General features: G+C 45.9%; 1 protein-coding gene across 1 annotated transcript in view; it reads right to left on the reverse strand.

Moving 5' to 3' along the window:
* Positions 1–15,498, reverse strand: part of CAMK2D (calcium/calmodulin dependent protein kinase II delta) — a 563,004-nt gene that overhangs the window by 239,230 nt on the left and 308,276 nt on the right. Inside the window, 1 exon segment of the mRNA XM_033956020.1 lies at positions 1,989–2,043. Coding sequence (XP_033811911.1) covers positions 1,989–2,043 — 55 coding nt within the window.

Below are 15,498 nucleotides of genomic sequence, written 5' to 3' on the forward strand. Positions count from 1 at the left end.
CCTGGGCCCAACAGAATAGGCTTAACACTACTATAGCGCTTAACACTACTATAGGCGTGGCTAACGCTGGAAGTGGCATTAGGCACCGTAAAGCATCTACGTAGGCGCGGTTCATGACAAAGATAGGTGCCAGAAATGTAGTCCTGGAAAACCCTGGCCTACATATCCGGTGTCTTCCTTTCCCAGAGGTGTGATTCTCTATATGGTGCCACTGCATGATTAACATGTTATCGATGGCCGATATTGGCGCCATATAGAGAATCCTGACCTTAGCAAATAGCACTGCCCGTGGGCTAACTGATTAGCATAGATATGCCAACTTTTTGCCCCCAAGCATACCCCCAGCATGTGCCCAAGCAAAAAAAAAACCCAGGACCCTTGAGCACACCCCACGTTAGTGCATTTTAACCTGCAGTAAGCACATATTATTGCTTACTGCAGCTTAGCAAAAGGGCTTTTTAAATTCTGAGCCCTCCAGGGAGAGGGAAATGCATGCAATACCTGAATGCAACTCAACTCAAGCTACAAGCGACAAAGCTGTGACTTAAATCCAAAACCATTTCCCATTTCCCATACTAAAACTGAACAGATACCTAGTTCCTCAGTACCCTCATCATGGCATTCATTATGCTGACTTCATATGGAGTACTGGAATAGAGGAGGGTGAGGGAGGAGGAATGGCAAATTACATCACAAATTAACCTTTAAAAAAATCAATTAGAAGTCCTTTACATTTATGGACGATAAAAATGCTGCTTGACCTCTGTGAGTGACTGTGTCCTAGTCCATGGTTAAGTGATGGGTGGATGTGTCTAGGCGTCTTTTTTTTCTGTTAAGTGGCCTGTTTCTGGCCAGAGTTCGCTGCTAATTATAAAAAACACAGAAGCTGTGGATTTTGATCATGAAAGAAGTGAAGAAGTGACCTCCTGATAGAGTTTATAAAAACTTGAGTTGGGCTTACATCGGAACACCGTCTATATAATTTATTGCACAATTTATATGAGCTCACATAAGCAAATGGAGCTTCAGCATTGTTTTCAGCATTAATGATCACATTTAAGGTTTGATGAAGCAATACATTTCATTGTATGAGTTAGTGAATTAACATGATTGTACAATTCAAGGCCTGGACCAATGATTGATTGGGTGACGGGACTAAATCGCGCGAGACAACGGCGCGCCGACAACTGAGCGCCGACAACTGAGCGCAAGGATGATGGCGCGCCGAAGAAAAGCACTGTTTTAAAGGGCTCCAACGGGCGGTGTGGGGGGGGGAACTCCCCACTTTACTTAACAGACATTGTGCTGGCGTTGTGGGAGGTTTGGGGGTTGTAACCCCCCACATTATACTTAAAACTGAACTTTTTCCTTAAAAAACAGGCAAAAAGTTTGGTTTCAAGTATAATGAGGGGGGTTACAATCCCCCAAACCCCCCACAACGCCAGTGTGATGTCTGTTAAGTAAAATAGGGGGGTTCCCCACCAACACACACCCCCCCCCGTCGGTACCCTTTAAAATAGTGATTTTCTTCGGCGCGCGGTCAACCTTGCGCTCAGTTGTTTGCGCTCAGTTGTCGGCGTGCTTGTCTCGCGCGATTTTGTCTATGAACCTATTGATTGTATGAGTGATACGTGATTATAGCAGCTAAAGACTCTGCTTCCACTCTGCTTTCTGAGATCCAAATATATATATACACAAGTTTTTATATACTACTATAAGTTCATTGTTAACAAGGAAGCTGCTCTCTTTATATTAAGGGTTCACAGGATTTTGCGGTGTCTGGCACTCAATAATTTTTTATTTTTTTTTTAGAGTTGTTCCAAAAATATAGACTACAGAAAGATAGATATATTAAGAGTACTACTTAATACTGCAGGTTGACATTCTTTGTTTCACATAATTACTCACAACCAGCTACCTACCACTTTTTAAACAGATGTATCAGTTACCAGTTCAGAATAATTAAAATAATACAGACACATACTTACAAATCAAAGACTAAGTAATGAAATCCTTCTTCTGATATGCTGTCATGAAGTCGCACTGCAAGAGAAAAAAAAAAAACAGGAAATAAGCTTCTGACTTTTTATCCCCACAAATCAACTTATCATTCTTCAACTTATTACCCAAAAGCTTTTCCTTTTCTTTCCCTGTGTCTGTGTCATAGGAATAAAGTAGAGATTAAAGTATACTCTTTAAGGTTTTAAACTTCAATAAAGCACCAATTTCAATAAATGTCCTTAGAATGAGAACATTCAATATAATCAATTTGTGGGACAATCGGTTAATGTTCCACCTTCTATTCTCATTCAACCAATTCAGCAACTATTAATTAAGTGATCCTCAGAAACACCACCTCCTATCATTCATTGTCTTAGGCTTTAAGTGTTGTTTCCTCACCGGGTCGCATTGATATTAACTATACAGTTGTAATCTAATATAATAAAATGCTAGGCCGCGCATTCGCACTCAAAAGTCGTGTTCCCTGATCTGTCGCGACGGCTTGAGTGCGCATGCGCGCCAGACAAGCTTCCCTGCTCTCCACCTCACATTAAGGAAGTTTCTTTACACGCTGACGATCGCCTCCACAAGCCGGGACTGAGGTACAAAGAGCGCCTCCTCTCCCCCCACCCGGGACGAACCGAAAAACTGACCCCGCCGCCCGGGACCCGAGTCCTTTGCCACCCCACCCTTCCCTTTCCTTCCCGCGGATCCGACTAAGAACATTGCGATTCCAGCGTGTGCAGCAGTCTTCACACGCTGCTTCGGGCCCTTCTACTGACCTGATTTGCTCTGCCGCATCTCTGATGATGTCATCAGGGACATGCCAGAGTAAATCAGGGCAGTAGAAGGGCCCAAAGCAGCGTGTGAAGACTGCTGCACACGCTGCTGGAATCACCAGCTTTGTAGTCGGGACCGTGGGAAGGGAAAGGGGGGTAGAGGAAACACTAATGCTGCAGCACAGGGCACCCGTTAATGTAATGGGCTTGCTTTCGGGAGGGGGTAGGGAGACAGAAGGGGACCACGGAGAGACAGTCAGGCATGGAACAACAGATAAATACAGGTAGGCAGGGGGCCAGGGAGAAAGACAGAGAGACATACAGAAAGAAAGACAGGGGGCCAGGGAGAGAGACAGACATAAAGAAAGACAAACAGACAGGGGGCCAGAGAGACAACAGATAAATACAGGTAGGCAGGAGGGCCAGGGAGAAAGACAGAGAGACATACAGAAAGAAAGACAGGGGACCAGGGAGACAGGTAGAATAAACACAGACAGACAGCAGAGAAAGAGAGAAAGAAACCTCCCCCTCCCCAGACAAACACTAGCCAAGGATAGAGAGAGAGAAAGAATGACAGACAGGGGGCCAGAGAGACAGACAGAAAGAAAGACAGACAGACATCTATTCTAGTACCCGTTAATTTAACGGGCTTAAAGACTAGTATATAAATAAATAAATAGTTTAGCGATAAATTTTTAATAAAGTGACTTATCTTATATGTGGTCTTCCTTTCAGGGATAACTTTGCCAACATGCTGTGGTCGAATAGAGTAGCGTGGAGCTTTTTTAAGGGATGACTGGCCTTGAAAAAACTTTCTGGTGAAACATGTTGGCAAAGTTATCCCTGAAAGGAAGACCACATATAAGTCACTTTATTAAAAAATGATCGCTAAACTATTTATTTATTTATACATTACAACAGTATAGTTAATATCAATGTAACCTGGTGAGGAAACAACACTTAAAGCTTAAGACAATGAATTATAGGAGTCTCAGGTGGTGTTTCGGAGGATCCTTTAAGGCAGGGGTATCCAACCTTTTGGCTTCCCTGGGCCGCATTGGCTGAAAAATATGTTACTGGGGGCCACACAAACGCACAAACACTGCAGCAAGACAGAGGAGGGAGCCGGCAAGACAGTAAACACCCGGGGGAAGCAGAGGAAAACACTGCATCGCCCTTGACCGGGGCCGCACAAAATACTTCACAGGGCCGCATGCGGCCCTTGGGCCGCAGGTTGGACACCCCTGCTTTAAGGTTTTAAAATATTTATCAACAGTATCAAATACAGAAAGAGAACCGATGTCTGTGCATTTTCATTACCAAAAATAATAAAACTTTATTGAACTTAAAATATTTATCACCATCTCACAAAAATCTTATGAGAATGCATGATAAAGTACACGCTGATGGCTCCTCAAGTTGGTGCAGTTTTTTTTTTTTGCTTAGACTGAAGCCTTTCTTTGTCTCACCTAATGGGTAAAGCAGCCCCGATGATAACTCAATACATTTCTAAGAAGCTTTTTTCATCATATGAAAATTTAAAGTTATTTAACGGATGCATGACAGGATATTGAGAGGGTAATTTAGGAATAAGCTACCTTGATTGGAAGTCCAAGGAGATCCCTCACCACCACCACAAAGTAGGGGGAGGTTTCTATGGTTGTTTTCTGCTAGTTTAGCATTTTTAAATGGCTGCTGCAAGTGGAAAGACTTTGACGTGGTTCTACATCTATTTTATAAGAGGCTCTACATTTGGCAGAGCCTTTTGTATGTATGTGGCAACTCAACTTCAAATGTTTTCCATTGCTGAAATATCATACTGGAACAAGCTTACTGGACGACTAAGACTATTCCACCACCCCCCCCCACACACACACTTTCCTAATGGGTAGTGCGGGTTTTAGCGCCAGCAGCAGAGGTAACTACTCTGACCCTCATAGATCACTACAGCTTTAAGAAGATGTTGAAAACCAAAGCTGTCTGTAGACGGATACTTTTGATCTGTCTTTCCTAATGTTGTTTGGGCATTTTTGTAACATTTATCAAATACGTTACCGCAGAATTTGTAGGTCTTATTTTCACATGTGTTGATATTATTTTGAATAATGATTTGTATTGTTTTTTTGTTTGTTTGTTTGTTTTTGCTTTATGTATGTCTATTTGGAAACTGCTGTGACTCCAGGCAGTATTTTAAGTTTTTCAATAATAAATAAATGTAAAATAGTATGCAAATCCCCAATGCCCTAAACTGGAAATGTGAATTCCATTCTCCATGTAATACATAAAATCTGCCTGATTGCACATAAGCATTTCTAGGGGTAAAAGAGTAAGTTAAAAAGGGGGAAGTTACAATGTACACATATTTTTTAAAGATAAAATATATAGTACATATTCACACAAAATATGAACATATTTACCTCTTCTTAGGAACAAGTATACATTTCATTTATTCACTGGATATACTGCTTGATGCACAACAATTAATAAGTATACAGAATATAAACAAAACATTATAAAGAAAAGCACGACAAAATTTAAAATGATAAGAACAAGCAAAAAAACACATCATAATAATTCACCATAAAACAACAGTAGCTGTAATCTCTCCTTCCTCAGATCTAAGCAGCAAAATCCTGACTAAGCAGCCACACCTTGTAAGATTCCTAAACTGCAGAAAGATATCGGTATTTCTCAGCTCTTGAGACAGAGAATTTCATATGGAAAGGCCAGATCTTCAGTCTGTTGATAATTCTTATATTTTCTGTATCGCAGCCAGTGTGGCAAATTCTGAGGATTACTGATATAGAAAACTTGAAATATGTTACAAAGAATTTAAAATATACATAAATCTGGATTCAATCAGCAACCAATATAAATCCTTGAGTAAGGGAGTAATATAAGAATTACCATACTGGAACAGACTGAAGAACCATCAAGTCCAGTATCCTGTTTCCAACAGATCAAGTACCCAGCTAAATCCCAAGTAATAAAACAGATTTTATGTTGCTTATCCTAGGAATAAGCAGTGGATTTCCCCAAGCCATCTCAATAATGGCCTATGGACTTCTCTTTTAAGAAATTATCTAAGCTTTTAAAACCTCGCTAAGCTAACTGATTTCACCACATTCTCCACCAATGAATTCCAGAGTTTAATTACACGCTGTGTGAAGAAATATTTTCTCCGGTTTGATTTAAATCTACTACTTATTTGTGCCTTTCCTTACCAGTTAATAACTGCACTGACATAATTTGAATCAACTGGAGCCTTTTGCCAACAGACTTCAATAGTCTAGTCTGCTGGTTATCACAGTGCGAACCATGAGCCCTGGATCCTGAAGTGTAAAGCAGACTATGTTGGTGAATCATGCACAACTGGAAGAAATAAACAAGTGCCACTTTACTATCCTGTAATCTCATCTATAGTTGGCTATCAAGAATCATTCCCAAGTTAGTTAATGAATCATGTGCTTGCACTGGAGAACCTGCAAGCATACGTAGATGTGACTCAAGCTAGAAAGCCAGCAGTTGAGAAGATGCCTAGTAATTTAAAACTAACCAATGATGCTGTAACAAGTTAGCAACCAGAACAATACTATTAGTCAGGTAGTCGACTGCCTCGGTCTGAATTTTAGATATATAAACTACCAGTTGGATACTGCCAGCAAAAATATAAAACTCACTGATAAAGTTGGCAATCAATGTTAAAAGCGGGAATAAATATGAGTTTAAAAAAATGAGCGATAATAATGTTCCAAAACAGCAGAATACCACTTGACACCAGTTCAGTACATAGGGTGTAAACCAGTGGTCTCAAACGCAAACCCTTTGCAGGGCCACAGAAAAAAATAGTTAATGTCTTATTAAAGAAATGACAACTTTGCATGAGGTAAAACTCGTTATAGTTTATAAATCTTTCCTTAATTGCTTCTGATAATTTTAGCTATACACAGCTGAAAGCAGTGTAACATGAAGAAGTTTTTCACTTTCTGCATGCTGCACTGCTTTCAGCTGTGCATAGCTGAAATTAACAGAAGCAATATAAATATAAATATATATACTGTAAAGCGTTTTACCTCATTCAAAATTGTGATTTAGATTCTAAAGTATCAACTCAAGAGACAAGATAGCACAGTTACTTACCGTAACAGGTGTTATCCAGGGACAGCAGGCAGATATTCTTAACACATGGGTGACGTCACCGACGGAGCCCTCGGTACGGACCTTTTCAACTAGAAGTTTCCAGTTGGCCGCACCGCGCGTGCGCGAGTGCCTTCCCGCCCGACGGAGGAGTGCGTGGTCCCCAGTTAGGATAAGCCAGCTAAGAAGCCAACCCGGGGAGGTGGGTGGGACGTAAGAATATCTGCCTGCTGTCCCTGGATAACACCTGTTACGGTAAGTAACTGTGCTTTATCCCAGGACAAGCAGGCAGCATATTCTTAACACATGGGTGACCTCCAAGCTAACAAAGAGGGAGGGGGGATGGTTGGCCATCATGAAAATAAATTTTGTAACACCGATTGGCCGAAGTGACCATCCCGTCTGGAAAAGACATCCAGACAGTAGTGAGTAGTGAACGTGTGAACTGAGGACCAAGTGGCAGCCTTGCAGATTTCCTCGATGGGCGTGGAACGGAGGAAAGCTACAGAAGCAGCCATAGCTCGGACTCTGTGGGCCGTGACAGTACCTTCCAGTGAGAGACCGGCCCGAGCATAGCAGAATGCAATACAGGCAGCAAGCCAATTCGAAAGTGTCCGTTTGGAGACAGGGCGACCCAAACGGTTGGGATCGAAAGACAAAAACAGCTGAGGGGATGCACGGTGAGCTCTGGTACGATCAAGGTAGTAAGCAAGGGCACGCTTACAGTCCAGCGTGTGCAGCGCCTGTTCCCCAGGGTGCGAGTGAGGCTTAGGGAAGAAGACGGGCAGCACAATGGACTGGTTGAGGTGAAAAGCCGAGAATTTAGGGTGGGTACGCAGAACAACCTTGTCATGGTGAAAAACAGTGAACGGTGGGTCAGCAACCAGTGCATGCAGTTCGCTAACTCTCCTGGCAGAGGTGATGGCAATTAGGAAAAGTACCTTCCAGGTAAGAAGCCTGAGCAAAGTTGTGGCAAGAGGCTCAAACGGAGGTTTCATGAGTGCTGAGAGAACTACATTCAGGTCCCAGACGACAGGAGGAGGCTTGAGAGGCGGCTTGATATTGAAGAGCCCTCTCATAAATCTGGAAACCAGAGGATGAGCCGTGAGGGGTTTTCCGAGGATAGGCTCATGAAACGCAGTGATGGCACTGAGGTGGACTCTGATGGAGGTAGTTTTGAGGCCAGCGTTGGACAGCGAGAGCAAATATTCCAATACAGTTTCCACCGCTAAGGAGGTGGGTTCCTGATGATGCCGGAGACACCACGAGGAGAATCTGGTCCATTTCTGATGGTAACATTGGAGGGTGGCCGGTTTCCTGGAGGCGTCCAAGACGAGGCGGACCGGCTGAGATAGATTCTCTGGGGAGGTCAGCCCGAGAGAAACCAAGCTGTCAGGTGGAGCGAAGACAGATTGGGATGCAGTAGAGACTGATGCTGCTGTGTAAGCAGAGTAGGAAACACAGGAAGAGGAATGGGCTCCCTGGAGCTGAGTTGGAGCAGGAAGGAGAACCAGTGTTGTCGAGGCCACCGAGGGGCGATGAGAATCATGGTGGCGTTGTCCCTGCGGAGCTTGGACAAGGTCCGCAACATCAGAGGAAGTGGAGGGAAGGCATACAGGAACCGGTCCCTCCAATCGAGCAGGAATGCATCCGGGGACAGACGGTGAGGAGAGAAGAGTCTGGAACAGAAGAGGGGCAGTTGATGATTGTGAGGTGCTGCAAAGAGGTCCACCTGCGGCGTGCCCCATCGAGCAAAGATGGAGAGCAGAGTCGGAGGGTCTAACGTCCACTCGTGAGGTTGAAGGATGCGGCTGAGATTGTCGGCCAGGGAGTTCTGTTCGCCCTGGATATATACCGCCCTGAGAAAGAGATTGCGGTCTGTGGCCCAGGTCCAGATGCGCAGAGCCTCCAAACAAAGGGGGCGAGATCCGGTGCCGCCTTGTTTGTTTATGTAGTACATGGCGACTTGATTGTCTGTGCACAGGAGGAGGACTTGAGGACAGAGGAGATGTTGGAAAGCCTTGAGGGCGTAGAACATGGCTCTGAGTTCCAGGAAATTTATGTGATGACGACGCTCCTGTGGGGTCCAAAGTCCCTGGGTGCGTAGATCTCCCAGGTGAGCTCCCCACGCATAGGGGGATGCATCCGTGGTGATGATCATAGAGTGAGGGGGTAGATGAAAAAGAAGACCCCTGGAAAGATTTGAGGAGTTCAACCACCATTGGAGAGATTGCTGAAGAGATGATGTCACAGAGATGGGATGAGAAAGAAGATCCGTAGTCTGTGACCATTGGTTGGCGAGGGTCCACTGAGGTGTGCGAAGGTGGAGACGTGCCAGAGGAAGGACATGCACCGTCGAGGCCATGTGACCCAGGAGGACCATCATCTGACGGGCAGGAATGGAGGGATGCAGAAGCACCTGACGACAGAGGTGGAGCAGGGTTTGCTGACGATCGGAGGGGAGAAAAGCCCTCATTAGTGTGGTGTCCAGAACTGCTCCAATGAACTGAAGTCGCTGGGTGGGAAGCAGATGCGACTTGGGGTAATTGATCTCGAACCCCAGGAGGTGGAGGAGAGAGATGGTGTGATGAGTAGCCTGTAGCACAAGTTGAGACGTAGGTGCTTTCACCAACCAATCGTCCAAATAGGGGAACACCTGGAGGTTGTGAGACCTGAGAAAGGCCGCCACTACTATAAGGCACTTGGTGAAGACCCTGGGTGAGGAAGCAAGGCCGAACGGTAGCACCTTGTACTGATAGTGGTGGTGCAGCACCTGGAACCGCAGGTAGCGGCGAGAATTCTGATTGATGGAGATGTGAGTGTAGGCCTCTTTGAGGTCCAGGGAACATAGCCAGTCGTGTTGAGCAAGAAGAGGGTAGAGCGTGGCAAGGGAGAGCATTCTGAACTTCTCCTTGACCAGACACTTGTTGAGGTCCCTGAGATCGAGAATGGGACGGAGGTCTCCCGTCTTTTTGGGTACCAGGAAGTAGCGGGAGTAGAATCCCTGACCCCTTTGATCTGGAGGTACTTCTTCGATGGCATTGAGAAGGAGGAGGGATTGAACCTCCCTCAGGAGGAGGGGGGTTTGAGATGAGTGTGAAGCAGACTCTACGGGAAGATTGTCCGGTGGAAGAGTCTGGAAGTTGAGAGAGTAGCCGTGGCGGATGATGTTGAGGACCCATTGGTCCGATGTGATGACCTCCCAACGGCTGGAGAATATGGTGAGACGACCTCCGATTGGTTGTGGAAGAGGTAGCGAAGGTGGATGACTGGCTATGCCCTGGAGAGAAGAGTCAAAAGGGCTGGGATTGCTTAGCAGGCTGAAGAGGCTTGGAGGGTTGAGTGGCCTGAGAACGAGCCTGGGCATGGTGCTGCTGTTGACGGGGCCGCCGAGGTTGTTGAGGAGGCGGATTGAGTGGCCTGGCTGAGAACCTGCGCTGATAAGATGACTGAGGTCGATAAGGTCGGGCAGGCGGAGCCTTCTTTTTTGGTTTGATCAGGGTGTCCCACCTTGTTTCATGGGCGGAGAGTTTCTGGGTGGTGGAATCCAGTGACTCTCCAAAAAGTTCATCCCCGAGACAGGGGGCATTGGCTAGACGGTCCTGGTGGTTGATGTCCAGGTCGGAGACTCTCAGCCAGGCCAAGCGGCGCATGGCAACGGCCATGGCAGAGGCACGGGAGGTGAGCTCGAATGAGTCGTATATCGAGCGGACCATAAACTTGCGCAGCTGAAGAAGGCCAGAGATGTGCTGTTGGAACAGTGGGACCTTGCGCTCCGGAAGGTACTTTTGAAGGGCAGACAGCTGTTGGACTAAATGTTTCATATAGAACGAAAAATGAAACGAATAGTTGTTCGCCCTGTTGGCCAGCATGGCATTCTGGTAGAGCCTCTTGCCAAACTTGTCCATGGTCTTACCCTCTCTGCCAGGAGGGGTAGAGGCATAGACACTGGAGCCCTGAGTCTTTTTCAAGGTGGATTCAACAAGAAGGGACTCATGGGGCAATTGAGATTTGTCGAACCCTGGAATAGGGATGACTCGATAGAGGTTGTCCAGCTTACGTGGAGCCCCCGGTACCGTAAGGGGATTCTCTAAGTTTTTGTAAAAGGTCTCCCGTAGGATGTCATGCACGGGGAGCTTGAGGAACTCTTTAGGAGGCTGTTCGAAATCTAAAGCCTCCAGGAAGGCTTGAGACTTCTTTGAGTCAGATTCTAAAGGAAGGGACAGGGCTGCCGACATTTCCCTCAGAAATTTAGAAAACGAGGACTGCTCCGGTTTGGAGGTGGCATCGGGTGCCGACGGGTCCTCCTCAGATGAGGAGGGATCCTCCTCGGTACCGAGAGGGGTTTCCTCCCATAAGTCAGGGTCCCGGACCTCTGGTGCATGTCGAGACACCGGGGTGGAAGGTGAGGTATGGCGGGTCTTGGATAAAGATTTTCCAGAACGCACCGAAACGGTACCAGGAGAGGAAGACCGGCGTCGATCCCGGTCCCGGGAAGAATGACGCACTGCTTGGTGCCGAGGAGGATCCGATGTGGTATGGGAGTGCACCACTGGATGGGCATGAAGCTGCTCAGCCGAAAGAATCGGCATGGAAGTATTGATGGGTACCGCAGGGGTGGATACCGGGGGCTCGGTACGGGGCTCGGGCCGGTCTGGTACCGGAAGGAGCGGTGCCAGGATAGTGGGCAACAGGTGTTTGAGCTGCTGCTGCAATTGTTCCTGGAGTTGAGCCTTTAAGATGGCCGAGATACGGTCATCTAGGGGTGGCATCGGAACCGCTTTCTTTTTCTTCGGTTCCTTAGATGCCGCTCCACGCCCCGGCGATGAGGAGGCCGATGACGAGGCACTCACCGAGATCGGGGCGGAGCGCTTGCGGGACCGGTGCGATGCCGGCAAGGTCGGCGTCGCCACCGTAGTTGGAGGGCGCTCAAGGGAAGAGGAAGGCTTCTTAGCCGGCTTACCTGGCGCCAGAGACGCCGATGTGGGGTCGGGCGGTGTCGAGGTAGACGGTGCCGATTTCTGAGGTACCGTTGTCGATGTCGAGGAGTCCATCGCCGACCCGGTGCCGAAGAGGAGAGTTTGTTGAATTCTTCGGTTTTTAAGGGTTCTCTTTTGAAGAGTGGCACAGCGGGTGCAGGAGTCCGCCCGATGCTCCGGACCCAAACACTGCAAACACCAATTGTGTGGGTCAGTGAGGGAGATCGGGCGTGCACACCGCTGGCACTTTTTAAAACCGACCTGCGGGGGCATGAAGGGGAAAACGGCCTCCGCAAAATCGAACCCCGAGGCCTGTATAATGGCAACAGGCCCCGCCGGGGCAAAACGAAAAAAAGGGGAAAAAAAGCAAAGTTTTTTTTTTTTTTTTTTACAAAGCAAAGAAAAAAGAAACCCGAAGGCAAAGGAAGATAAAAAATTGGAAAAAAGCGCGAGCGGGAAGGCAAAAAGTGGTTTCAACGGCCGTTGAAAAAACACACGCGTCTTCTTCGCTCCGCGGAAACGAAGAAACTGGGGACCACGCACTCCTCCGTCGGGCGGGAAGGCACTCGCGCACGCGCGGTGCGGCCAACTGGAAACTTCTAGTTGAAAAGGTCCGTACCGAGGGCTCCGTCGGTGACGTCACCCATGTGTTAAGAATATGCTGCCTGCTTGTCCTGGGATAATTTGGTGTAGTCCGCTAGGCTTTTTTGTAGAGGGGAGAATCAATATCCGACTTGTGCCTTAAGTGTCTGGTGGTCGTGTCCGCATCCGCCTTCAGCTCTCACTTTCTCCAGCACCGGATACAACTGCCATCTTACATCAAGCAGTCACCTCCAGGAGAGGTGCCGAATTTCATGAGAGTTCACGAGATTACGTACACACACACAAGCTGCACTGCCTTCAATGGTTATCTTACATTCTGGAACGTTGCCCACCTCTCTGCTGTAACCTCACGCAAGCGCTTTCCTGCATCTGTACGCGATTGTCTTCTCCACTCCACCTCACAACCGCGTACAGAAGCAGGAAAGTGCTTGTGTGAGGTTACAGCAGTGAGGCGGGCAACGTTCCAGAACAATGGTAACATTCCGAGGGCGTCAAAATAGTACCTGGCAGGCTGCATGTGGCCTGTGGGCCACGAGTTTAAGACCACTGGTGTAAACCATAACAGGACTTGATCCTTAAATGAAGGCAGCAGTAGGCCATGCAGGACAGTGTCAAAACTGGCTAATATATCTAACTGAATCAACTAGATATACCAATTTATGTGCTAGAGGGGCTGCTTCAGGAAGCTTATTTTAAGAAGAAAATAGACATAAATCCCTAATTCTATAAATGGTGTGCGCAGTTAGCTGCACAGTTGCATGCTCAGTTATAAAATAGCTTCAGTTACAGGTAGGGCTATACTGAATATTCATATTCCATTTAATTTGGTCCCAAATACTGTCCTGAATACAATATTTGTATTTGGTTGAATAGAGATTTAACTTCAAATACAAATAATCTGGGGCTTTTTTAGCTTGGAAAAGAGATGGCTGAGGGGAGATATGATTGAAGTCTATAAAATCCTGAGTGGAGTAGAATGGGTACAAGTGGATCGGTTTTTCACTCCATCAAAAATTACAAAGACTAGGGGACACTCGATGAAGTTACAGGGAAATACTTTTAAAAAACAATAGGAGGAAATATTTTTTTCACTCAGAACAGTTAAGCTCTGGAATCCATTGCCAGAGGTTTTGATAAGAGCGGATAGCATAACTGGTTTTAAGAAAGACTTGGACAATTTTCTGGAGGAAAACTCCATAGTCTGTTATTGAGAGAGATATGGGAGAAGCCACTGCTTGCCCTGAATTGGTAGCATGAAGTGTTGCTACTCTTTGGGTTTTTGCCAGGTACAAGTGACCTGGATTGGCCACTGTGAGGATGGGCTATTGGGCTTGATGGACCATTGGTCCGTCCCAGTAAGGCTATTCTTATGTTCTTATGTACTGTTCTAAATCCTACTGAAATAAACACTTGATCTCTGATTTCACATTGTTTCTTTTATTATTTGTTATGGTAAAGCTCAATGCCCAATATTCATATTTGGCTGAATAGTAAAATATGCTAGTTGGTACAGCTCTAGAAAGGTATAATTATCAGCTGGCACTAATTTGGACTTAGGTATGAAATTGATATATGCCCCTATCCCAGGGTTGGGCAGCAATTTTTATACTCAGAAGGCCAAATAAATGTCAGTACTAACCCTAGCAGATCACATACAGAAAATCCAAAAACGCACCACATACCGATAATTCACTGCCAAGAAATCCAGAGATCATTTTACTCCACCTCATAGAATGCATTATCTTATTGCTTGGGTAGCCCCAGAAATCGCCCCTGAAGAGGTGTCTACCTGGGGGTTCTCTACATGTGCTACTGGGGAAAGTTCTACGACCCTGTTTAGTACATAGACATCAATGTTGCCTTTTTTTTGCTCGGTTAGATTTGGACACTAATTTTCCTTTTGGCCCCCAGATTAGGGGAAAGAGATGAATTCTACCTCTATTTATATTTGATGTGTGTTTTTTCATATATTGTTTTTCACACATAGCACTTTTTGTTGTGCACATTAGTTATTCACACGGAGAGAGCCCGGGGATGTTTCGCAGTTAACACCTTTTTGAGTGTAAACCCGCGGCAGCTTGTCCCTGGACGTTCCAGGGGTTGCTGTGTGACTGAGGGTTCTCCCGTTAAAAATTAAAATATAATACACAGTTGGCTAGTTTGAGCCATCAGTAGACCTCATCTCTTTCCCTTAATCATTTTGCCTTCTTGGGGTGAGGGAGGGTTCCAGATTTTTGTGTACTTACACCTCCACTCTTTACAGGGTTCTATTTTTTGTTCTGAGAGCCTTTATAAAACAGACATTAAATAGGCACCTTTTTGAGATTTCTTTAGGTGCTCTGATAGGAGATTACCCACTGAACGTATTTAACTTCTGTGTGATATAACTCTAAATGCAGCTGAAGAATGTGTAGGTCCAAACTTCGAGACAATAGACGACTTAATAAACTCTAGACTTCTGTTAAAGACTCCTGATGTAGGCTGTTTAGGCCGAAACAGGTAGGTGTCGAGTCTTTATTGGAACGAATAAAACATTGTAGAAACCAGAGGTCGCCTTCGTAATGGTTAGAGCTACAGCCTTAGCACCCTGAGGTTGTGGGTTCAAATCCCACACTGTTCCTTGTGACCCTAGGCAAGTTGATTAATCCTCCACTGCTCCAGGTACATCAGATAAACAGTGCGTCCACCGGGACAGATAGGGAAAATGCTTGAGTACCTGATTGTAAATCGCTTAATACACCTTGTCCAAGCGGTGTATCAACTCTCAATACAGGATGTATTTTCCTGACTCCTGAGGGCTTATGATTTTGCATTGAAGGCAGTAGAGGATGATGTGATTTACCCAAGATCAAAAGGAGCTGCAGTGGGATTTGAAGTAAGTTTTTCTGGCTTTCAGCCTACCACTCTAACAAATAGGCTACTCCACCACTTGAATAGAGCATCTAATGAAACCAGGCACAGCTAAGTGCAGATCCAACAACATGACTGACATTTTTCAA

This window comes from Geotrypetes seraphini, chromosome 1 (assembly GCF_902459505.1).
Source record: "Geotrypetes seraphini chromosome 1, aGeoSer1.1, whole genome shotgun sequence".
NCBI lineage: Eukaryota > Metazoa > Chordata > Amphibia > Gymnophiona > Dermophiidae > Geotrypetes > Geotrypetes seraphini.